The sequence below is a fragment of the Lithobates pipiens genome, unplaced genomic scaffold, assembly GCF_037356315.1.
Source record: "Lithobates pipiens isolate NorthernLeopardFrog02 unplaced genomic scaffold, aLitPip1_a1.2 Scaffold_16, whole genome shotgun sequence".
NCBI lineage: Eukaryota > Metazoa > Chordata > Amphibia > Anura > Ranidae > Lithobates > Lithobates pipiens.
The window spans coordinates 139,753,900-139,780,045 of NW_027507748.1; the positions used below are offsets into that span (position 1 = coordinate 139,753,900).

The following is a 26,146-nucleotide window of genomic DNA, read 5'->3' on the forward strand; positions in this document are numbered from 1 at the left end:
TAATGAACCACTTACACAGCAGTGCGAAGTTCAACTACTACTAACTCTGGATGCACTCCTTTATTTTAAAGAATTCTAAATGAAATATATTTATAATATATATTTAAATATTGATATCTTTCATCACTAATGCAGGGCAGGCACCGTGTGTAATTGAATTCACAGGATACATCTGATAAATGATACGTGCTTATTAAACAACATGAATTAAGATAACACATAAAAAGAGCAATGGATCAGGGTGTGTCTTTACATTCTCATGAATCCAGGAGCCTCAAAGTCTCCCAATGATACTCCTAATCTCTAAACGAGGAGAATCATTGAGGGTGGTTTCAGTTTATTGGATATTGTTCTTCCAAAGTCTACTGTCTTATAATTTCTCAACATCTGCAGGAGGAGTTTTGGCCTGAAATCTGTTTATGAGTAAAATCATTCTAAAAGCTTCAGTATGAGGGAGGTCTGTTATCGTTTCCACTCCTCATACTAGAAATAAATGCTCACTGAAAAAATATACCTTATAATTTTAATGGGGCATACTCTGGTATTAATGGTTCAAAAACCTTTTCTTGTCTTTTTTTTGGAGCCCAAACCAATGCTGGGCTCCAGTGTTAGTGCACCATTGTTCTAGATGCCATATGGCAGTGTCATTGTCCAGGGGAAAAAAATAATACTGTCCCTTTTTGTTCTGGAAGCCCAAATGTCAGTATTTTAATTGTTGTTAGACACTGTATAATAGTGTCCATTTTTCTGGTACCCTGAGCATCACAATGGCACGGCACATTTTTCAGTATGGCGATCAAATCTGAATATATCATGTGCTTATAGCCCAGGTACCACCTCATCATTGTCCAAGAAACTTAGTAAATGCCACAGCTTTGAGAACACATATCTCAGCACATAGGTGTGCGCAGCCTATTTTCATTAAAGTGTGCACCCCAAAACTCAAACACACATGGAAGTGCAGAGTTCAGGTGTCCACTGCATATAGAGTACACAGTTCAGGTGTGGACTGCATATAGAGTACATAGTCCAGGTGTGCACTACATATAGAGGGCAGAGTTGAGGTGTGCACTGTGTATAGAGTGCAGAGTTGAGGTGTGCACTGTGTATAGAGTGCAGAGTTGAGGTGTGCACTGTGTATAGAGTGCAGAGTTGAGGTGTGCACTGTGTATAGAGTGCAGAGTTCAGGTGTGAGCTTGCACGCAGAGTGCAGAGTTCAAGACTGCATGGGACTGGTCCACTTTAAACCAAAGTGACATTGCTTTTCCCCCTAAATCACCCCCCCCCCCCAGTACCGAGTTCTCCTCCCATCCCAAATCCCCCTCCTTGGCTGTACCTGATAGAAGAGCAGCTACAGCTTGCCTCCATTGGAGTGTGGAGAGTGCAGACTGCAGGGAGAGCACAGGCCTCAGGAGGTGCTGCTGCTGGACCAGCATAGCTGTGCACATCCCCTGCACTCTCCTCTGCTCTCACTGGCATGCACCAGGGCAGGGAGAGTTCAGTGCAGAAAGTTGGGAGAGGAGAGCTGTCACCTGTTGACACAAAATTCCTTGCTTCTGTGCCTTCAGTTGCTTTGGTGCCTTTACTGTAGTGTACCAATTACTGGCAAGCCAAGAGGAGTTGTTTTAAACTTCTTCATCATTTCCAGAGTGATCTGGTAATAGAAAGATCTGCCCATGCTGCTTAGAGTCTTCATAGTCATGAGGACAAGATGATGCAGACTCCATAAGCTGGTGAATTTTTGGGGTATGTTAAACCCAGAAATGTTAAATAATCGCAGAGTTTAAAAAATACTTTTAGAATTTTTAAATCACGCCCTTTTTGAAAGTTGGTAACTCTCCCGATATGTTGCTTTTCTCTCCCAGGAACACATGAGTGAAAAGGGACAGAGAAGCTGTTGTATGTAATGTTTCTGCGAACATGGCAGATATTCCTTCAGGATGACATGGAAGAGACAGAAAATAATCTACCGGTACTCTGGGAACTTACACTGCACATTCATTGCAATACCACTTGTCTTGTTTCCTACCATCATTGTTGTAGTGTTTTTTCTTATTTTTTACTTGCTAAACTGATCTAGTTAAATAAAAAATTAAAAAAACAAGCACTGCTCCTGGCCATAGCTGTTGCTTCATGTGTAGTAGCATCTACTTTGACATGCCACATACAACACAAGACATCGTGCAATGGATAACTAGCAATGCTTGGTAAGCGTCAGCCTGACCATACATAGCAAATGAACTGATGTATACCAAGTTTCTTTTAAACATTTAAACTTCTTTTAAGTGGTCGTCCATTGTCATCACTGAATCAGATGACAGGGGACTCTTGTTTCAAAAAGGTCTGATACTGCAGTAGAAGCAGAAATTAGAGTGTACATCTCGATTTTCAGGTTCCACTATTGTATTCAGCAGTACTCAGGAGATGCCCTGTTTATATTGTCATGTGATACTAGAAAGAGTAACATTAGGAGCAGGGTTGAGCCCACATCCAAATTTTTCTTGGGGTTTGTAAAATATTGTATTCAGCAGACGTAGTATCCATGAGTTTCCTGAATACAGGACGCAGTCATTGTTCGGCTGATCATTTTCCGCCAGTCAATTTTTAATTTAAACTTTGGTGGTCCACAGTCTGAGACTAAAATTTAAGGAGCCATAGGTGGCCCTGCAAGAACCATCTAGTTTGACAAAGGTGGAAGGAGGGGAAGGACGAGGAGGAAGGTTTTAGAATCAACTCTTACATCTGCATATATGTGATGTTGTGTTTCATATGCTATATGAGAACTGAAATTCCCAAATATGATTCTACAGGACCACAACATAGCCCTTCTCTGCATGTGACTGTAGATATACCATCCAGTGATGTGGAAAAAAAAATCTACAAAGGAAATCTCTGTGAAATATGACCACTGCTCCCCAACTTCTCTAGATGTATCTTGTTATAGATATGGCACTCTAAAAGCCAAGGCTAGAGCAGCATGAATAGCTACTTAGATCTGGAATACAGCCTCCTGCAACCAACGCCAGGGCTGCCTTTCCTTACAACCGAAGCAGCATGAATCCGAGTAATCCTCAAGGCTGAGGGCAGGATAAACTTCAAGAAAGAATGTTTGAAAGGAATAAGAAGAATTGAGTACTAACCTGACAGAAAATCACATTTTAGAATCACCATCCTACTGTGACTGCAAAGACAAATAAATCATCCAGTTGATGTCAGCTGCTTAGCTGGCATGAATCAGCTTGCCAAAACTTTGTTGTGTCAAGTCTAGGAATTGTGGTATCTTCTCGCTGTCTATATGTTTGCTGCTACAGGAGATACATTTGTTTTTCATGTGTATGTTACGATGAGGTTGCACTGGATCTTTTTCTTCCCAAAAGTCACAAATTGCAATACATTTTAATTTGCATATTTAATTAAGACACTCCATTAAATATGCAGTGGAATAGATCATTTTGTGTATCAAATGTATGTGAAAAATGTTAGTGTGGAGCACCATGTGTTGGAATAAGAGTCTTTAATTAGTTAGCAAACACTGTTATACTGCATATTAAACAAAAATCTGCGAGGTGGATGGATAAATCAATTCACCCGTAGAAAAAACAGCGCATAATATTCAAATAAAAGAAAAGAAATAATATACAAATTGCGCTAGTGCAACCTATTGTTCTATGGAAAGAATATTTCTATCTTCCCAAATGTAACCATACAATCACAATATTGTCCGTGAACACTGTCCATATATCTAAATTGTACTGAGTACTTAGGATAGTTTCAGGAAACGAATTGAAACAGTATGTCTATTTCAGTCCATCCACAGACAATAAAATTAATAGCCAAAACAAAAATAGAATGTCCTGGTATAAATCAAGAGGAGTGTACGATGCAATCCTCCCTTAATATGAAAAAACAGTGGTCACGAATTTGCTGGGGTACAATCTCAAGACTGGGGTGACCCCCCCTTAGTAATGCTCTTACCAGATATGCCTGGTTACATAGGCTCTTCGAAAATGCTCCTCATCCGCTCGATTTCATCCGGTTCGTCTGCACTAGGTAATACACGGTCGGATGTGCTTAGATACGCGGGCTCTCAGATGTTCCTCATCGGCTGGATCCCATCCACTGCATACACGATCGGATGTGCTTGGTTACACGGGATCTCAGATGTTACTCATCGGCTGGATCCCATCCACTGCATAAGTGCCGGGTGATTCAAGATCTCCGAAAGAAGCAATTACGGGAAACAAACATAGCGTAATACTGTCTTATGAAAACACAATTTATTTAAATAAAAATGTTGCACTCACACAAAGTTAATTCTTTAAAGCATTGGTTCACTCAGCGTGCATAGTTCTTAATCACAGTCTCAGGGGAAATAATAGCATCAGCCGCTAATGGCCGTCACCACTTAGTAGTTCACGGTTAAAGCTGTGCGACTCTTCCTCCCTCCTGTCAGTTCCTCTATGCTGCGAACGTGTGCTACCACCCTGACGCGTTTCGTCGTATTGACATCATCTGACCCTCAGATGATGTCAATACGACGAAACGCGTCAGGGTGGTAGCACACGTTCGCAGCATAGAGGAACTGACAGGAGGGAGGAAGAGTCGCACAGCTTTAACCGTGAACTACTAAGTGGTGACGGCCATTAGCGGCTGATGCTATTATTTCCCCTGAGACTGTGATTAAGAACTATGCACGCTGAGTGAACCAATGCTTTAAAGAATTAACTTTGTGTGAGTGCAACATTTTTATTTAAATAAATTGTGTTTTCATAAGACAGTATTACGCTATGTTTGTTTCCCGTAATTGCTTCTTTCGGAGATCTTGAATCACCCGGCACTTATGCAGTGGATGGGATCCAGCCGATGAGTAACATCTGAGATCCCGTGTAACCAAGCACATCCGATCGTGTATGCAGTGGATGGGATCCAGCCGATGAGGAACATCTGAGAGCCCGCGTATCTAAGCACATCCGACCGTGTATTACCTAGTGCAGACGAACCGGATGAAATCGAGCGGATGAGGAGCATTTTCGAAGAGCCTATGTAACCAGGCATATCTGGTAAGAGCATTACTAAGGGGGGGTCACCCCAGTCTTGAGATTGTACCCCAGCAAATTCGTGACCACTGTTTTTTCATATTAAGGGAGGATTGCATCGTACACTCCTCTTGATTTATACCAGGACATTCTATTTTTGTTTTGGCTATTAATTTTATTGTCTGTGGATGGACTGAAATAGACATACTGTTTCAATTCGTTTCCTGAAACTATCCTAAGTACTCAGTACAATTTAGATATATGGACAGTGTTCATGGACAATATTGTGATTGTATGGTTACATTTGGGAAGATAGAAATATTCTTTCCATAGAACAATAGGTTGCACTAGCGCAATTTGTATATTATTTCTTTTCTTTTATTTGAATATTATGCGCTGTTTTTTCTACGGGTGAATTGATTTATCCATCCACCTCGCAGATTTTTGTTTAATGTTTTTTAGTGGTTTTATTGATTTAATACCTTTTAGCGGTTTTATTGATTTAATACCTTTTAGAACAGCTGCTTAAATTCCACAACTCCCAGGTAGAAAGCATATTTTTTAATGCTAAGCGCCTTTTATTTGCGTGGTTAACGGGCGGAGGTTATCCCAAGCAAAGGCACATATTTGTTATACTGCATACACTATACGAAAAATCAGGCAAAATTCGGTAATTTAGACAGTTCGCCTCAGATCCCCTCATTCTGTTCCTGGCACTGCTCTATGTAGTATCTGGTGGGTATTTGAGTGGGAGAAGTGGGGGAGATTTTTTACTAGGAAGAGGGCTTAGTAGGAGAGAGGGATGTCTGCTGGTTGGGAGGTTTGCTACAAAAAGGGGAATTCATCAAAAACTGGATTGCTCATTTTTTGTCTGCATATTTATTGTCCACATATTGCCACGATTGCCTGTTTGTTGTCTGCATATTGCCACAATTGCATTTGTAGCTCATGCCTTGTCAGGATGGCTTTATTTTGGGGGAGAGGGGGATTTTTGTTTTGAAGACCCATTAAATGTCATGATTAGTTTGCCCATACCTACAAATCATGGTGTCATGGTTGCCCTTTGCGTGTATTGTGCATGACTTCCTACCTGCAGCCCATGTATTAATAAGTAACCGCTATTTAGAGGACGAATATAATCTCTACATAACCGCTATTATCCCAATGCCATATCGCACTGATTTACTAAAACTGGAGAGTGCACAATATGGTTCAGCTGTGCATGGTAACCAATCAGCTTCTAATTTCAGGTTATTCAATTAAACGTTGACAAAAAAAACAACCTGGAAGCTGATTGGTTTCTATGCAGAGCTGCACCAGATTTTGCACTCTCCGGTTTTAGTAAATCAACCTCTATCTGCACCAATAATAAAAGTCAGAATTTTATTTTATTACCAATATGATTACTGTATATACAAAATTTACATAAAGAATACCTTCACTGCATCTAACTGTGTATAACAATTATTAATATTAATTTTGTTACTATAAATCATTTTTACACAAAGATGAGCAGTGGGGGTGTGAAAAATAATCCACTCTGAGTGTCAAATGTGCTATGTGCTATGTACACCACTGCTCAAAACACCATGAGCATTGCCAATAACAACACTTCAGTAAATGTTTTTGCTTTATTCTTTTGCTTTCTTTTACTGACAGTTCAGAAGTGTGAACTGTGTTTGAATTTATGTGAATGTGTTTGAAATACTGTTGCCAGACACAGTATTGAACAAAAATTAGGCTGTTATTTCTGTCTCAGAAACAGTAGGATAGTAGGGTTGTTATTTCTTTTATATTATTTCCGAACCTAGTAGCAGAGAAGTTTGCTATGAATTTGAATTTAAGAACCTACAGGAAAATGATTTTGTTCTGTGCTGCCTAAATATTGGTTATAATATACTATATAACAGCCCTCAACATTTCCGCTCATTTGCTCACATAAGGCGAGTGGAAATAAGCCAAGGGCGAGTGTGGGAACCCTCCAAGGTGTAGCATCTCACTACTACAAAAAACACTATTGATACTTATCGAAATCACCCAAGTGAAAAAAGAAAAAAGGAAAAAACAACTGAATCCAAAAAAAGAGGCCATATATAAATAAATGTGCTGTAATACATAGATAGAGTCCTTCATAGAAGTACAGATCTTAACACCACACCGTTAGTGCTCCATATACCTGTCCCCATAAGAATTAAACTCACCAAAGCTAAATGCCTCACACTCTCATCTTTGGCAGACAAGCAGTATTGCTCAACAGGGTGGTGAAATCCAACAAAGCAGTGGCACATTAATGAACTCATATATGGGGAGAAAAAAGGAAAACTCCACTAGTGAAGCATGTCTCAATAAATCATGCAAAATGTATTAAAACCTCAATCATTGCGCTTACATCATATAATTAATAAAAAGCCATAGGATATGGCTGTACGGCAACTGGAAGTGGCGTGTTTGGAATACCGGAAGTGACGTTCCGGAGAGGTCTACAGTATGGTGAGACGTGACCTACTGATGCTTGACCCATCGCTGGTCGTTCGTTGGAAATTTTATCACATGTTGGTTTTTAAGTATCTCATGTAAGCGCAATGATTGAGGTTTTAAGACATTGTGCATGATTTTTCGAGACATACGAGTTCATTAATTCATTAATTCGCCACTGCAGAGGCTAGGATAGCATTGTTCGATTTCACCATCCTGTTGCCTGTTGGGCCATACTGCTTGTCTGCCAAACACAAGCGTGTGAGGACTCCGGTGAGTTTAATTCTTATGGGGAGAGGTATATGGAGCACTAACAGTGCGGTGTGAAGATCTCTACTTCTATATTACAGCACATTCATTTATATATGGACTCTTTTTTTTAAAATCATTTGTTTCTTCCTTTTTTCTTTTTTAACTTGGGTAATTTCAGTGAGTATCACTAGTGTTTTTGGTTATCACTGTGTATTTACTTATATTCTACATTACAGTTAACACTGTTAATTATTTATTTAAAATATGCTTATTAAATGTTCATAGAGCGCCGCTGTTCACCAATATTTGAATTATATTTTTTGGTTAGGTGATTTGTATATATATGTTTGTAATTTGAAAGTATCAGCTATTAGGGTTCAAACCCCCAGTTACTAATCACTGTTTAATTTTGCACATACTTCTCACCTGATTTATATTTCTGTGGCGCAGAGGTGGATGAGGGTGGTGAACACATTTTTTCTTATGACTCATTCATAGTTTGGATATTCACAGTGGAGAGCAGGATACTGAAAATTGAACTGCCGTTCCAAGTCAGACTAGGGAATTTCATAGGTCAGAACTGTAACACAGTAGCCAGCTATACACGCTCCAGTGTGTGCTGTGTGGGGAGATGGAGATCTTAGTGCCTGTTTTCAGGGCAGGGCTCTTCCTAATGCACTGTGAGCAGTGACCCCTGTACTGGGCCCTCCTTCCCACCCTGTACTGCACCCTCCTTCTCGTCCTGTTCTTTGTCCTTTACCCCTCTGTACTGTGCCCTCCTTCTACTTTGTCCTGTAACCCCTCTGTACTGTGCCCTCCTGACCCCCCCCCCCCTATACTGTGCCCTCCTTCTCACCCTGTACTGTGCCCTCTTTTTCATCCTGTTCTTTGTTCCTTTACCTCTCTGTACTGTGCTCTCCTTCCCCCCCTGTACTGTGTGTTCCTGCCCCCTGTACTGTACTATCCTGCTTGCCCTGTGCTTTGCCCTCCTGCCCACTCTGTACTTTTTCCATTAACTCCTCTGTACTGTGCCCTCCTGATCCCCCTATACTGTGCCCTCCTGCCCACCCTATACTGTTCCCCCCTGCCACCCTGTACTGTGCTGTCCTGTCCACCCCGTGCTGCACCCTCCTGCCCGCCCTGTACTTTGTCCTTTAACTTCTCTGTACTATGCTCTCCTTCCCAGCCTGTACTGTGTCCTTCTGACCCACTATATACTGTGCCCTCCTTTCCATCCTGTACTGTGCCCTCCTGCCCACCTTGTACTGTGCCCTCTTTTCCACCCTGTACTGTGCCCTTCTGCCCACCCTGTACTGTGCCCTCTTTTCCATCCTGTACTGTGCTCTTTTGCACACACTGTACTGTGCCCTTCTGCCCGGCCTGTACTGTGCCCTTTTGCCCACCCTGTACTGTGCCCTTTTGCCCACCCTGTATTGTGCCTTCCTGCCCCCTATAATGTGCCCTCCTTCCCACCCTGTACTGTGCCCTTCTGCCTACCTTGGACTGGGCTTTCCTGCCGCCTACACTGCGCCCTCCTGTCCACCCTGTACTGTGCCCTCCTGCCCCCCTGTAATGTGCCGTTCTGCCCCTATACTGTTCTCTCCTGCCCACCCTTTAACTGTGTTCTCCTGCCTGCCCTGTGCTGTGCCCTCCTGCCTGCCCTGTATTTTGTCTTTTAACCTCTCTGAGATAATTTATGAGGGCGTGTTTAGAGGTGAAATTAGGGGTGGGGCTGGAAGAGTAGGGGTTGGGGGGCAGCTGGTGGCAAGTAACGCTTAAGGCATGGCTAGTAGCTCAGGACTTGAAATTTTGAGCCCTGCATTAAGATTAGAATAGTTGCGCCTTTTGCTGAAAATAGTAATGTGCTACCACAGTCCAGCCTAAAAGCAACCACATTAAAACATAATTGTTTTTTCTTTTTTTACATTATGCTTTTCTAAATTATCAATTAATGATGCACAAGTTACACCGTGATGGGCATTTGTCAGTGACTGGAAGCAAATAAGATAAAATGATGAAGCTAATAAGAAAAAGAAAAATCTGCATTCTGCAAGAAGACATTGGTTACTTTACAAAAAAGAGAATTTTTTCGGGCTTCCAGATCTCAGGTTCTTTGAAGTATATAGAGGCCAAGAAGGTAACTTAAATAAATTAAAGATTAGTGTGACATTGTTCTGTGATTCAGTGTGACATTGTTCTGTGATTCCAATGTCAGTGCGACATTGGTGTGTGTGTAATTGCAAGATCATTGTGACATTGATGTGTGATTCCAAGGTCAGTGTGGCATTGTTCTGTGATTCCAAAGTCATTGTGACATTGTTCTGTGAGTCCAACATTAGTGTGGCATTGTTCTGTGAGTCCAACATTAGCGTGGCATTTTTCTGCGAGTTCAAGGTTAGTGACATTGGTGTGTGATTCCAAGGTGAGTGTGACATCAGGTGAGTGATTCCAAGTTCATTGTGACATTGTTCTGTGATTCCAAGATTAGTGTGACATTGGTGTATCATTCCAAGGTCATTGTGACATGTTTCTGTGATTCCAAGATCAGTGTGACATTGGTGTATCATTCCAAGGCCATTGTGACATGTTTCTGTGATTCCAAGATTAGCGTGGCATTGTTCTGTGATTCCAAGCTCAGTGTGACATTGGTGTATAATTCCAAGGTCAGTGTAAAGATGCTTTGTGATTTGAAGGTCAATGTGATATTGTTCTGCAGTTCCAGGTCAACACACTATTGTCCCATTATCACAAGGTTAGTGTGCCATTTTGGTGTGATTTCTAGCTCAGTGTGACATTTTTTTGTGATTTTGAAGTAAGTGTGATATCATTCTGAGTTTACAATGCCAACATCTGATTGTTCTATGATTCTTAGTTCAGTTTGCCATAGTTCTGCGTTCAGGTGGATCATCCCCTTGATGATGTCATCTGTGAGCTGGGCCTGCAAGAGTGACAAGTAAGTGGATGAACAGAACGGACCTAGGGCAGCCCATAGGAACACTATATGTTTGTCATTTATGCGTTCTTCTATACGGTTTTACACTATGGGGTGGTTTCTTGCCTTTTATCTCTGAGACACATCATGGCTGTTGTATCCAGAGCTCAGAAGATCTATTGGCTTGGGGTTGACCGGATGAACCCTAAAACCACTGTTTGAACCCTCGCTGTGACAGTGATGGTCAAAGCCTTCTGGTAAGCTGCTGATTTGTCCTCAACTTTTTCACTGGTGGATTGAAATCAGTTTTACACATTGGGTGACTGCCAGAAGATTTGTAGTGTACTGCAAGATTTCTAGAATATTTGTTTTTTTCTGGACTCGCACTAGCACTTTGAATACTTTTATCTTGGTTCTTTATGGGACTGTTTTTTAACTTTTAGAACACTGTTAACCATTTTGCATGTTATACTTTTTTGCCATTTTGATATGTTATTATTAACACTTTTTGTGGTTGGATAATATAGGGAGTAATGCTGCACTGTTTTATGTAACGATTGTTCTTTGTTTGCTAGGGTAAAGTAACTTTCCATAGCCAGTATATTATGGTTCTGTGATCACAAATATTAGTGGCATTTGTTCTGGAAGTTCAAAAATAATTTTGCATTTGTTCTGGGATCTGTTATGTTAACATGGCATCGTTGTGATGGAGCAAGGGTCAGTGGGATACTGTAGATATCCACATTTTGTTAAACCAAGAGCTCCTTGCCCTCCTGACAACCTGTCTGCAAATTTTCTAAAACCAAAAGATGTTGCTGACTGCCTGTAACCCAGATGAAACAATCAAGCAGTTCTTCAAAAATTTCTACTAAGTCTTATGAAGTATTTTTACAGGGACATGTTGATTTCTCGGTTCAGGTGGTACATTCCAGACAGTTTATCAGAAGCTCATCTATTTTCAGACACATGAATCACTGCCCCCAAAATTCTCCTGCATACAAAGCTCACTACAGAGTGTCGCCAAGCCCAATAAACCCTCCCGGACTCACTGGAATATAAAAATAGAGGAATACTTTTATGTCACCCTCAGTTACATTCCAGTGTTCTAGTTAAAATAACACAGCCTCTGCTCAGTAAATTTGTGTGGTCTATCATTGCACACGTCATTACTGTTTGTCAGTATCCAACAGCTCAAGCTAAACGTGTAATTATTTTCACTCTGCTGCCTTTGTGTGGACTAATCCTTTGAAAGTAGATTTACCAAGCATTTGAAATATTATGATGCCTTCAACATTTCAGTAATATTGAAGAATGCCTTCAGACATCAGAAAGAACAAATTCCCAGCAGAGATCATTTGACATAATTACTACTTGAACATTTCTAGAGGATTAAAAAACAATTATCAGCTTTTTTTCCACATCCTTCTAATGCTAATACAAATACACTTATTTCATACTTCAGGTTTTAGCCATTTCCATCCATCTGGGCTAAAAGACTGGAAATATAAAAAAAGAAGTAACAAAAATCACTTTATTAATTTTGACCTAAGAAAGAAAATATAGCTAGCATTTGCAGCAATAAAAGAAGCCAGTCCAGGTCAAGGCTAAGTTTTCTTTACATACTTAACTTGACACTGTTGCAGGGGAGGTACAGAGGCTGCCATTGCTGGCCTTCTGAAGAAAATGCTAATTGTTTTGCTATATTTGACAAGCTTTTTTTTAAGTCACAGATCCAGAACAAGTATGATGTTAAAAATTGTCAGAAAAGCGTCTGAATTCATTTTTTCTATACCTTTTCTGGGACTGCGAATTAGAAAGCATTGAAGCCAAAGCATCAGCATAACACACAGGGAACTTGTATTCTCATAGGGTGAGTTTAATAATGGCAACCTCCATTATTCTTACATGACAAATTCTCTTTAAATATGAACTCTATAAAGATTTTAAAAAACACAAATTGATACTGTTTTTCTTTGTTAAATCAGTAACACATCATGTGATTTTTTTTTTTTTAAATACAAAAAATGTAAGTACCTGTCACTGACTTGGTATCTGTCTCTTGCAGTTCCTGTACAGCAGAGTACAGATTATGAAATTCAGAAGCAGCACAAGGAGTAAGTCAGTAGTGCTTCATTGCTTATGTGCTAACTAGGATACTGACAGGAAATGTGAACAGAGTTACAGAGAAATTAACTCATCAGTCTGCTGCTTCTCCTTTTACCGTCCAGTCAAAGTCTGGGGAAGGGACAACACTTGTAAGTGTTACTTAATTGCAGCAGAGAAAAATAAGGTCTCGATAGAAACTTTACAAGGATGGAGAGCTATAGTCAAAACCGCACTCCACCAATTCTACACAGTGAACAGGTTCTAGAAGTTCCTTGGTGAGAAGGCCTAATTGGGAGAAACACTTCTACACTATATATTTTCAAGGTCTTGATTTCTCCAGTAGTTCCAGATCCAGTTCTTCAGCAGGTTCCATCCTCACAAAGTGAAAGCCCAGGTATGTTGAGAGTGTGTGTGGGGAATGTACCCAGACACTGCACAGATGAGCCCTACCACTGACTGACTACCACTCATTCCCAACAAGTGACATTTCATTAAGTTCTATTAAGTTCTATTTGCATAGCGGTGTTGGGATGGTTTCCGCTGCAGTCAAAGTATTGCATGCAGTAAAGTTCAGTGCACAACAACACAACCCAGTGGTGTGAACTGACTTCATGACACAAGGCAATTTGCACTGCAGCCTCCTGGCACCTATGACATGTCCCATGAGGTTGTGGGCAGGAAAGAGGGTCGATCATCTAGGTGACCTGAGCAGCTGTGGGAGCAAATACCTGTCAAAACTAGATACCCCCTTCCTGAAATAAAAAAATGTTTGCAAATGGTGGTAGAGGGGGTTGAGAAGCAGGAGGAGGAGGAAAAGTGAAACTTCCCTTTTTAGGTGATTTTAGGTAATATTAAAAGTGATTAAGACTTCCTCATTTAAATAATCCATAGCAACTAATCATAATGTATTTTACATTGGTTTGACTTCAGCAGGGTGAATTCTGATTGAAATTAGTACAAGTATTACTATTTTACCACCTAAAGTATATTGAAATCCAGTCATTTTTAGGTTGAGTAGGCAAGGTTTAGAGGCCTTGTCAGTTTTTACTCAGTGTCTTTGTTTCTTTTGGGGAGGTTAACTCTCTTAGTTTGTCTAGGGGAAGGAACATCTTTCAATGAGCACGCTTTTTCTGGTAATGCCTGCCTAAAATTTTCCTCACTTTGGAGAAATTACATTAACTTCCTGCTATGTCTACAGATCAGTAAATTAAGGAAAATGTTCCAAATGGCAAAAAATACTAACTGGGGTTTTATCCATTCGCTTCTCTATCCAAAAATGTGAAAAAAGTTTAGGTTTTAGATATAATTTAAGAATTACAATTATTTATTGATTAAAGCCATTAATTCTAAGTAACTCCAAGAATAATAGCAAGCCAGTTTGAAAGACTTGTAACAATGGTTGATAGCAGAACATAATTTTTCAGCTATACACCAAGCACAGAGGCAACCAATAATAGTATTTTCAAGGGCAATTTCAACAAAATGTACATAAAGTCATATGTTGTATGACATCTCATCTGTGATCTTCTGCTGCGACCAGAGAGCTGCCCCTTCTCATGGGGTTCTGATTTCTGTGTTCAAAGACAGGTGCAGAAAGCCCAAAGCAGGTGCGGAAATCTGTCCCAACGGGATATGCAGTACATAATTGGCAAGTGTATTAACCTGCATTCCTGTTGAGAGAAAATTGAATAGCAATTCCTGTTTGAGTGACACCGAACCATGGGTACTTCTAAGTGTGTGTTCATGCACATTATAATACAGCTGTTCTGATCCAGTCTGGAAGTGTATTCTACATCCAACACAATGTGAATAAATCCAGTAAAAAGCAGGGGTCTATGTGATGTGGTAGATGAAATCAGCAAATCGTATTATTAGGTATCTAATTGCTAGTTGCTGATGATCAAAATATGAGATCAGTTCGTTCTAAGCAATAAGGAGTTTTTATTGAAAAAAAGCATATCACTGATTGTGTTTTGGGGCAGTATAAAAGCATATGCTAAGCATGTCAAGGTTACCGGTATTTCCTTTAGGGCTCAATAAAACCTGTTGACACAGAACTGTACCAAGCACAATGTATGTAATTTTTTATATTTGTGATCCATAATAAATCCCACTAACCACCAGACACCATCTCAGCAAAAGATAGCTTGATTAAGTGATTACTCATACATTTAGGAAACAGTTTTAGGGCAGTGAAATCAAACTAAAACGTGCATATTTCATCAGTAAAAAAATATTTAATTATACACATTGACGTAGTTTATAACTTTCCTTATTAAACATTAAAACAAACTAAGTAATAATAAACCAAACTGAGCCAAAATATCAATGTTTCCAATGCCAGCCCAAAAATTCTAATAAGAACACAACAAAATTTAAATTTGTTTCTCACAAAATCATAAAAAAAACCTTGTTAACCCCCTAGCAGGTGTTAAATGAGGATGAGGTTTGGGTATGCAGTTACCATGGGTTGGATATGCAGCCTTCATGTTTGTGGTTCATTGACCCAGCAAAACAAGGACATTTTCCATAGTAACTATCCTACACTGCCTCGTCTTTGAACTTAAGTCAGCTAGATTAGGACCAATAATGGGGTTTTGGATAAGTCAGCCTCCTCACTACACAAGGGAGAGTTCCCAGAAGCCATATTGAGAATTTGCTTTAACAGGAAAATCTTGGGGAATGTTGCAAATGCAGTCCAGAGGGAGAGATAGGGGTAGGGCTCGTAGGCGCTGGCAAGTCTTTTAAAGTGAATGTAAATCCTTACTTAATGTCATGTATGTAGGGTAATTCTTGGAGAATTTGTGGGAGGGGAGGGGAGGCTTTTTACCTTGTTTCATCCTTTGTTCCATTTTAAAGTAACGTTAACATAATTATTTATTTTCTAATTAAAAAAGAGGTTTATCCTGCTCTGTCCAATGATATTGTACAGAAATGTCAATTATGTCCCAGCTGTCCTTGCTGGTGCTTTCGGGTCCTCCCCACCTTTGGGTGCCCCCTGTAGCAAGTCAGGTGCTAAGGGTACACTTGTTCATGCGCACTACTGTTGGGTCCCGTGTTGAGCTGTGTATTCATAGACACACACAGCACCAGAAAGACACGTCCTCACTGGCTCACAGGAGTTTGACTGACAGTAGCAGGAGCCTAGGCTTCACTGCTCTCAGTTTCCCCTGTAAAAGCTGTAGATTAGGGGGGTCATTCTGGAGACAGCAGTGGTGACATGGAGACAGGCAAGTGTTTAGAGACAGGGTGGATGGGTAAGACAGGTAGTGAGACTTTTATTCCTTAATGCAGAGAATGCATTGACTTAAAAATATGTTTAGAATATAGTATTACGTTAATGCTGCTAATGTCCTGCAGCCTCTTTACAGCCTATCACTGAGCACATGAACTATAGTAATAACAAGCTTCATGTGTTTATTCACAGGGCATGTTTCCGAATCATTGTTGGCTGCAATTTTTTTCTCTTTTTTTTTGGACCATCTAATGAAAATGGAAGGTCCTCTTTATTGAAAGCCACCCCTTAAAGTCAAATATTTAAAAGTAAAGCTTTTGCTAAATAAAGAAAAACATACTTCTCTGGCTTCTAATACTTCAGGGAGGCATGGAAGACATCACCATGCCTCATGTGCCACATACACTACAGAAACAACAAGCTGCATGTGACTTTTTCACAGGGCATATTTCCTAATCATTGATGGCTGCAAGAGTTTTTGTTCAGGTTTTCTTTTTTTTTTATTGGACTGTCTAATGAAAATGGAAGGTCCTCTCTATTGAAAGCCCCCATCCCTTAAAGTCAAATCAACTGCAAAAGTGATTTAAAAATAAAGTTTTTGTTAAATAAAAGGAAAAAATATTTCCCTGCCTTCAAATACTTCAGAGAGGCAAGGAAGACATCACCGTGCCTCACTGCTGCCTCCTAACATAGTTGAGTGCACAAAAACCTGCAAGACAATGCCCTGCAAAAGACTGGAATGCTTTTTGCGGGATTTAAAACACCCAACTATCCCAGGAGGCAGTGGTGAGGCACAGTGACTCAGTGATGTCACTTGTGTAAAAGGGTGATTCCATAAGCTCTAAATGGAACCTGCTGCAAACCCAGCAATTTGCCTAAACTTGCATTAAGATGGGCATGGGGATCATTTCGGGACATTTATTGATTTTGCTCCAGCAGGCCAAAAAGGCCCACATGGCAGAGCTCTGTAGACTAGCCGCGGGAATAGCAGTCACCTGTCGCCAGCACTTAAAGTGGTCGTAAAGGCTTAGGGTTTTTACCTTAATGCATTCTATGCATTTAGATAAAAAAACCTTCTTTGTGGCATGTGTTTGCCTAGGCTCCCCCCCCCATGCTAACCTGAGCCTGATCCAGAAATGTGCACAAGAGCCATGGCTCTCCCAGCTCTGTCGCGCCTCACTGCACAGATTGATAGCAGCGGGCGCCATTGGCACCCGCTTACGTCAATCAAATTCTGTGATGAGTGAGTGGGGGCAGGGTCGAGCCACCATACACTTTGCCTGTATCAATGAACGCAGATAAGACAGCACAAAAGTAAGCCTGCACGAGTGTGCCCATGGGAAGTGGCTTTCCATAGGGGTACTGGCCAAAGAGGAGGAGCCAGGAGTGCAGCCAGAGGATCCCAGAAGAGGAGGATCAGGGCTGCTACGGGCAATACCATTACACAGATTAGGCAATTATAATATGTTTGTTATTTTAAAGAGAAAAAAAACTGAAGGTTTAATGCCAATTTAATAGCTAGTTTTTGGCTATGATTGGATTAGTGAAGGAGGAGAAAATAGCACATTGGTAATGTTTGCAGAGAATCGGCTTTTGTGTGCCTATGAGCAGTAGGAAGGGAAAAGCTTTGTGAGTCACATTACTACCTCCTGCATGATGAGCCGCTTGTGGGATGGGAAAAATAACAGCTTATCTGAGCCTCTGCTCTTACCATAATCACATTGAAGGAGTAGAAGGAGGAAGAGAGAGAGAAGGAGGAAGATGTCAAGGAGGAAGGGAAGGCGGTAGTAAATGAGTGGGAGGAGGAGAAAGAGGTCACATTACAAAGGCTCGCCTCTTTACAAGCAAATATGGCTGGTTGCTGAGATCCTGGGAGAAAGGAGACTATGCTGGCAAAGTAGAATTGCAGATGTGCCTGGCCACTACTGTGTGCAGCACAACTACCAAATTATACAGACAAAAATTTAATGAAAAAAATGTGAACACTGATTAAATTAAAAATAACATAGGTAAAAAAAGAAATTACATCTGAGAATCTTCTATACTGGGGTACTTGGTTGACTTAGTCAGAGTGAATACACAAAATCAGTAACCGCCCCATAGTGTATTCAGTCTGTGGAAGGGAATCTGTGGTCACCAGTGACCCCCCCCCCCACATCAGACATCCCACTGCATGTTCCCCCCGAAATAAGTATCCTCAGCATTCCCCTGTACATAGGAGTCTGAAGGATTCCCCCTTTCAGCGCAAGGGAAAGGGGGAACTCTGTGGACCCTGATGTGAGTGAGAACTCTGATATAAAGGGGAACACTATGGACTCTGATGTTCGGGGGAGGTTCTGGTGACCAGAGACCACCTTACATCAGAGTTTCCATAAACACCAGAGTTTAAAGCATTCCTCCTTACATCATGGATATTTCCCCTTTACATCAGGGTCCATAGAGTTCCCCCTTGTGCTGTAAGGAGGAATCCTGCAGATTCTGATGTAAAGGGGAACACTGTGGACTCTGATGTAAGAGGGGGCTCTGGTGACTAGAGACCACCTTACATCAGAGTTCCCCTTTACACCAGAGTCCACAGCATTCCTCCTTTTAGACCATGGTATGTAGCATTGCCCTTTACATCAGAGTTTACCTTTACACCAGAGTTTGCAGCATTCCCCTTACATCATTCCCCCTACATCATTCCCCCTTTCCTCAGTGTCCTCAAATTCCTCAGAATATAACTCACCACAGTGTTCCCTTTAACATAAGGGTCAGTAGAGTTCCCCCTTACACTGTAAATGGGAACCCTGTAGACTCTGATCTAAGGGGGAACTCTGTGCTGAGTTATATTAACCTGACCTTTGTATAAATATTAAAATATTAAATATTGATATTTGCACTGAAAACTATCATTTTGGCTTTCTGTCAGTAAAAAAATTGGTTGTGTCAGTTAATTTTTTGTGTCCTGACAGTAAAAAAATTGCCTCTGTCAATTTTTTTTTTTTGTGCTGTGTCAGTAAATTTTACTTTGGGGAGTTGGCAACCCTGCTCTCTAGGCTGTTGTATCAGAAATACGTTTTACAAGTGACTCGTCCAGCTAGCAGAGAGAGGAGAGATCAGAAAGGAGCCACACAAGGTGCTTTGGATTCAGGCTAGTACAAACTACAGTGGTTCATTTTTCATGTCTGAGGTTTGCAACCAATTTAGAGGCAGCTTTTCAAGCATATCATTTAAGAACATTTTTTTCTATGTTGGCCTTAAGAATGCATTAAAAAAGTTCCCTCTCCCTGCTGTACAATATTTAAAAAAACATTTTATTTTATTTTTTGGTAAATGTCCCCAGTATCAGTGCTCAACTTCCAGTTCCTTTTTACAATAGTGTGCCCATTAACTTTGAAAATTAAGATTTGCCCCCTATAGGCTCCAATGCAATTTGCTGCTATATTCGAATTTTGCAGATTAAGGCAGGATTCCACAAAATCCCCTGTGAATCAAACCCAGGCAGATTCGCTCATCCCCAGTGTTGAACTTTCAATCACCGCTATAGGAAATGGGGTTTATTTTTATATACTGTATACAGTGTAAGTCTGTGTTATAATCAGTGTATACAAACTACAGGCATGTCCATTCTTTTGCCCACTGATTATGATAGAGTTTAACAGAAGAAATATAAAACTCACTAATGTCTGGTATATCAGACAGACCTGGACATGAGTCAGGCTCGGTGAGCTTGAAGCACCTTGGCATGAAACCTAAATGCTATTGTTTAATACAGTTGTTTTCCTGTCTAGAGGCATGCAGCCATGCAAAAACATAATAGAGTAAATTTATCAGACAATTCTAATTGATTACTAGCATACTTCACATTTATATGCCTCGATAAACCTCTCTGTGCTAGTTGCCTTAATTAATTTATTCATGCAGGGGTTTGTGGGATTTGTTACATGTGGGATATTTTAATCAATCAATCAATAGCATTAAATTAAAGGTCACCCTAGATATGAGATGAGGGTCACCTGACCCAAATGATTTCAGGCAGATCAGGTAACCATTATTGTGTCTTTCATGAGCAGCAGACTACTGAAAATGCTGAAAACATCCAAGATCAATCATTCTTTGGGAAATGACAGGTACACTAGTGATTGCTATCAGAGTGCCCTTATGCCATCACTCTTCGCTGGCCAAGCCAGTGAAGTTTTGTTGTTGCTCCCTACTAACAAGCTAAATTTTGCAGCAAGTTGACCAACTAGGGAGCAATGCTATTGAAGCAGGTAAGGGTGCCCTATTAAGTGATTAAGTTGGCACTGTGGGTGTCTGACTGCTTCATCTCTACCCCCCACTGACACTTAGCATATACTGTATGTTTAAGTGAGAATCTTTTTTAAAAATGTATTTTGGGGGTATGGTTACAGTAGGCAGTAAACAAGTATGAATGTACCTTCTGAGATCTCCTGCTACCCTGTTTAATTGTTCATTGATCTATTATCTTTTCTCAATAGTTCGCCTGCATAACATCTGTCATCTTCGGGGAGGAAAGTCTGCAGAGAAAATTCAAAAACCTCAGTGGCCTCTAAAAGAATGGGTCCTGAGCTCTATTTCCACCATCTTGCCTACACCTAATCAAGTTACCGGTGGGCACACCACCACAATGTCAAATGCCATGATGCAGACAGGTCTAGGCAATTCCTTATTTCTCGAACTAGCAAATATACAGAGCCATGCAGCTGCCCTGGGTCCTGCAACTTACTCTAAGCCCATACTAGAGGCTATTGAGGCCTGAAACGCTACACTGTTGGTAAAGATAGACCACCTGGCCACTGAATGTACCTGGAAAGATTTGGATAGAATCAAGGCCAAAATTCTCAATGTGGAATACCCTGGTTCAGAACTGTAGATTACCTCTGCCCCATACTCAGATCTGCTCACAGTAAAGCTGCTTGCCACTAAGTCAGGCAATGCAGAAAACTGGTAACCCTGCAGTTTTTGTGTCATTGGTCTGCCGGAGGGTGCCAAGAAATCCCACCTAGTCTTTGTGGGAGGTGGGCTGGCTTAACCCAGTTGGCCAAGCAATGGCCAGTCCCTCTGGCCCAGCTTGCCAATCCAGTTTCGTCCCTGCCCTGCTGCTAGGAGTAGGCATTTCTGTTTGGCTGCAATGGCAGCCAATCATGATTTTTAGTCCAGTCTACCTCAATTTACCTTATCAATATCATACAGAAAGTGAGGAATGTTCTGTACAGCCTTAGAGTAAGATTCTGTTTAGCAGCTCAAAGGGACCACTGGTAGCCTGCACCTTATGAGAATAGGAAGCTCTTAGCTTTGTTAGTCGCGGACCAAAGAGTTCAACCCAATATCAGGACTTGGGATGAATATACAAACCCAGATGTAATATTGAGTACCTTCTGTAATTTATATGCCCCAATCCCCCCACATGATGAGGTTACATTGGAGGCCCATTTCTGATCCTTTCTATACCCAGCTTGTGTGCAGCAGAACAGGCCTCTATGGAGGGGAACCTCAAAATCCAGGAAATTGAACATGCCATTCACTCTTTCCCAAATAAAAATGTATTTTGCCAGATGCGTAACAGCACAATAGTACAAATTATATTCTGATCTGCTGCACTCAAAATTGCAGTGCCTTTATAGGCATTGCCTGGTATCTTACAGTTTACCGGACTTTATGTTTGAGACACAAGTTGTGTTACTTCCCAAAACTGGCAAAAACCTTCAGCATTATTCCTTATATAGCCCCATATCCCTCCTAAATATATAGACTTGAATATCCAGATTAACGTCTTAGCTATGAGGATGTCTATCCTTGTGGTTGTTTAAACCACAGGAATCTGCTGATACCAATCTATAGAGACTTTTCTCTCACCTCCAGAGTGCCCATCTCAAGCTGAAAAATTGTATAACTGTATATAGAAAAAGCTTCTGACTCGGTTGACTGAAGTTATATGGGGAGAGTCCTTGCCCAGTTGGGGTCTGAGCCTAAAGTTTGAATTGCCACACTTAGGGCTGCCCTTACAATTACAAATCCCTAGCGCTCTTCTTTGATATCCATGTTCCTCTCAGCAAGCAGTCATTTGGATAATAAATGAGTATACAACCTACTTGAGCTTGAAAGTAAAGTTGGCCAAATTACATAATCTTTCTTTAGATCCAGGGATAACATAATGTACCCTGATCTCTCTCCAGAGCCGGTCACATAGGTCCAGTATCACAATTTCAGGTAATATTTCTGAGAAAATCTCCCCAAGTCCTGCCAGGGTTCCTCTACTTTCCTAGGAATGCCCCTAGAAGAATACTGAAGCAATCCCGAAAAAAATAACATGTTGCTTAGCTCTTTTCTCCTTCCACCCATGAATACATTTGTGCAACCTACTGGTTGCGGGGGGGGGGGGGGGGGCGTTGTTTGGTCCAGACCTTCATAAATATTATTTAGCAGGCTGCATGTTTGATTTTGCTTTAGGAGGATGGTTATGCTGCTATGGTACTGGAGCGAGCACATCTGGGGTTGTATGGGGCCCTACATTTCGTACTCTATAGGGGAGACTCCATGAGGGGCGTATTTCATGCATGTCTATCGTAGGCTACACATTCCCCTTAAACTTTACACTTATCCATGGCTTAAACCCCATTCAGCATACTTCAACATCTCATATGTCTGTGAGATACTGTCAGGGAAGTAGGCGCAACCTCACGAGGTACGTTCGTGTTAACGCGCGTCAGCGCTCACGGAAACGTAAGGTGGTTCCAAGACGAACGCCCGACGCTACGTCTGATCAGGCGGGCGTATGCGGTAATGATACGAACGCACAACGTACTCGACGTAGCCGTACGAACGCCTCGACGCGCTCACGACGTGACCTGGGCGCCTTGCCTATTTAAACGTTCGCCTGACAGTGCTGCATCGCTGGATTATCGTCAGCTCTCCTGTGTACCTGTGCCTGTGATTCTTGCTATTTGACCTCCTGTGTACCGACCCGGCTTGCTCGACCTGCTCCTGTTGTTCTCCTGGCTCCTACCCTTGGCTTGTACCCGACGTTCCTTGTCTGCTCCCTGCACCTGATCCTGGCTTGGCTTAGACTCCTGCTCTCCGGTCTTCAGCTCAGTACCCGTTACTCTGATCCTAGGACTGATCTCCTGTGCTTGAACCTCGGCTCGGCCTTGACCCTTCTACTGGACTTCCTAGCACGGTTGCCCCCGGAGACTTGTTCACTCGGCTCTTGTCTTCTGCTGCTGCTACCTGGCAACCTGTGCTACTGTGGGCATCGCATCCCTGTGTCATCTTCAGGGTTGTGCTGCACTCGGCCGCAAGGGGAGCCCTCTCAGCATCTCGGCCTCATTCCTGAACGTGACAGATACATTCATATGATACTGTACCTGGCTATGTAAGTACTAATTGGAGTCTAGTTGATCTTCTTTGTTCCACCATTTGCCTGTTTTAATATCCTGTTATTTGCCCTCCACTAGAACTATATATTCTATGCTGTATCTATACCCCTGAAGAAGGAGACTATTTCAGCACCGAAACGCGTAGGATGATCGATTTTATAGTCGATTTTGTATAAGTAATATGTCCCTGTTACTGTATAAATGTATATGATATGTATAAACTCTATGTTTTATATGATTTTATACCAATTGAATATAGAAAGTTAATTGTTCTTATTTGTAATTCTTGGTTGTACGTGCTGTTGAAGTCCACCACTAGGGGTCTATTATCGATGTAGCAACATCACATATAGGACAATTTGGGCTACTAAAAGAATAAAAACTCTGGGGGGCATAATGCAGACTAACAATTTATTGACCTTTGATAAATTAAGGGGGGCTTAAACTTTCCAAAATTCGTACTTATTTAAATATTAGCAGCTCATTCGTGCCTTTGTAGCTCATTTTGGTCTGCTTAGTCTGGAGTCCTCTCAACTTGAATTGCTGCTTGGAGGTGTCTTCCTGGAGAAACCCTGTCCAGAATCTGCAAAAAAAGTTATCCTGCTCCTACAATTGTGAAGTGTAGAGAGAAGTGGCGTAGGGATGTCCCAGACTTGCAGTGAGGCTATCCTTTTAGTCTCATTCATAACAAACGTTTATATAGATTGTACTATACCTTGGCCAAAATGTTTGGATATCTATCAGTTTCATGTGAATGTTGGCATTGCTCCCAATCCCCTGCAAATTCCATCCATATTTTGTGAAATTGTTAAATGATAGAGAATTTCAGGACAATAGTCACCCAGTTTATGAATGAGATTACCATATTAAACATTATTATGTCAATCTCTGCCTGCTAGGATTGATGGAGGAAATTACATTACCCCTACAAGGGTTTTTAATCTGAACTGGAAAGAACTGGATGCTCCTAATGTTGCATTCTGGAAAGAACTTACAATTCTTCTCTGCAATTTTATAACTCTACCTATGAAGATTGGACCTGACCAACAAAGTGTAATAAGGCTTGGAATTGCTAGTTGTTCACAGTTCAGATGAACTCGGTTTCCTCATGTGACAAGTATTTTCTATCTTTGTCTGCGGAGGATAGGGGGCTAGGGCTGGCAGCCTTATGGGTGGGACTCCTCATGGTTTGGAGTTTTAGGACCTGTCTCTGAATTTGTGTGCATGGACTACTTTGTACATGAATGCTTACACATTTTGTGTAATGATTACTGGAGCTTGTGTGCGCTTAAAAATGAAAGAAAGAAAATGTGTAGTTGAACAATATCCCTGCATATGACCATCCTCTAATAGCTATGACCTCTCACTTTTGATTTTCCCAGTGGGAGATTGAGAAGGCCTCTTTCACTTATAGTCTATCAAACACAAAAACATAAATACCATAGTAATTTACTTGATGCTGCTGGCACATAAATTATTTAAATTATTTTGCTAGAGTGTTACATGAGAGAAAAAAATGTTTCCAAAAATATCTATGCTGACATTTATATAATTGCTGCCAACTGATAGGGTATCATTGGCAGCACAACCTTGATTGTCCACTGAACCCCTTACTGACAATTGCCCTGTTCTAATAGAAATATAACAAATGATTATAAACTTACAATTTGCCCATTAAACAATCAGCTCCTAGCTTTTATTTTCAAACCGGCACTGAAACAAATACCAGCTGGAATTACATTAGCTGCTATGGGCAATGGTTCCACTTTCCATTTCTGTAGTTTTGTATAATACCCTATTATACTTTATGCTCTTCAATCTCTAATTTCCTATTCTAAATCACTTGAAAAAAAAAAGACTTTTTATAAAAAGCAGAACAAAAAAAATAAATTTTTGTGATCAGTGTTTTATATCTAGTTCATTAAATTTGTTGTGTCCAGCTGGGAATAGGTACATTCTGCCATAGTTAGACGTCGTTCTACAGTTTCCTATATTTCTAAATAATTGTCTCTATTGCAGTCATAGAGTGTACACTTCCCCTACAAACTGACACTTTAAGGCCCCGTACAAGCATATTAGAACAAACAGAGAAGATTCTTTTTTCTGTAAATCCAGCATCCTCCATAACAAATTTACCAAAAGTAAAATAATTCTATAGAAGATATGTGCTAGCTGTCACTCATACAACCCAATGTGTTTCAAATTTACCCTTCTTCCATAAAGATCTGCAGTGATAGTATTCACTTGTTACTATTAAAATTGAAAAATATATAAAATGTACAAAATGTAAATATGTGATATGTTAAACATTATTTAAAAATATTCTAGTTAAAATGCAGTTGTAAACTACCCAATATCATGATAAAGATAGGAATCACATTACCATATTCTTGCTGCTCACTCGTGCCCAGAGTGCCAACTATCAGACCAGCTGAAGCCATAGTAATCATCTTTTTATAGTGTCACTCTGGATTAACTCTGTTTGTTCCAAGTTTAGACAATAGATGTAAGGTTGGAAATGTCCTGTAATCGGATCTCAGAATTATCTCAGGCATCTGTCCCTCAAAGCCATTGTGTTTTTGTATAGGAATATTAGTTGGTTGCAAAAAGCCCTTTGAAAATGTACTGGATATGTTCATGGATCTTCAAACATGTTCACAAAATGCAGTCTGGGAGTCAAAATTTCTATGGATTTCATAGCCAAAAAGCTCTTGAAGAAAATATATAAAAG

The 26,146-nt window shown here is 40.7% G+C and overlaps 1 protein-coding gene across 1 annotated transcript in view; it reads right to left on the reverse strand.

Moving 5' to 3' along the window:
- Positions 1-25,853, reverse strand: part of MYL10 (myosin light chain 10) — an 88,126-nt gene extending 62,273 nt beyond the window's left edge. The window contains exon 1 of the mRNA XM_077480524.1: positions 25,799-25,853. Within this exon, the coding sequence (XP_077336650.1) occupies positions 25,799-25,801 (3 nt within the window). The 5' untranslated portion in view covers positions 25,802-25,853. The remainder of the gene's footprint in view (positions 1-25,798) is intronic.
- Between the last annotated feature and the right edge of the window lie 293 nt (positions 25,854-26,146).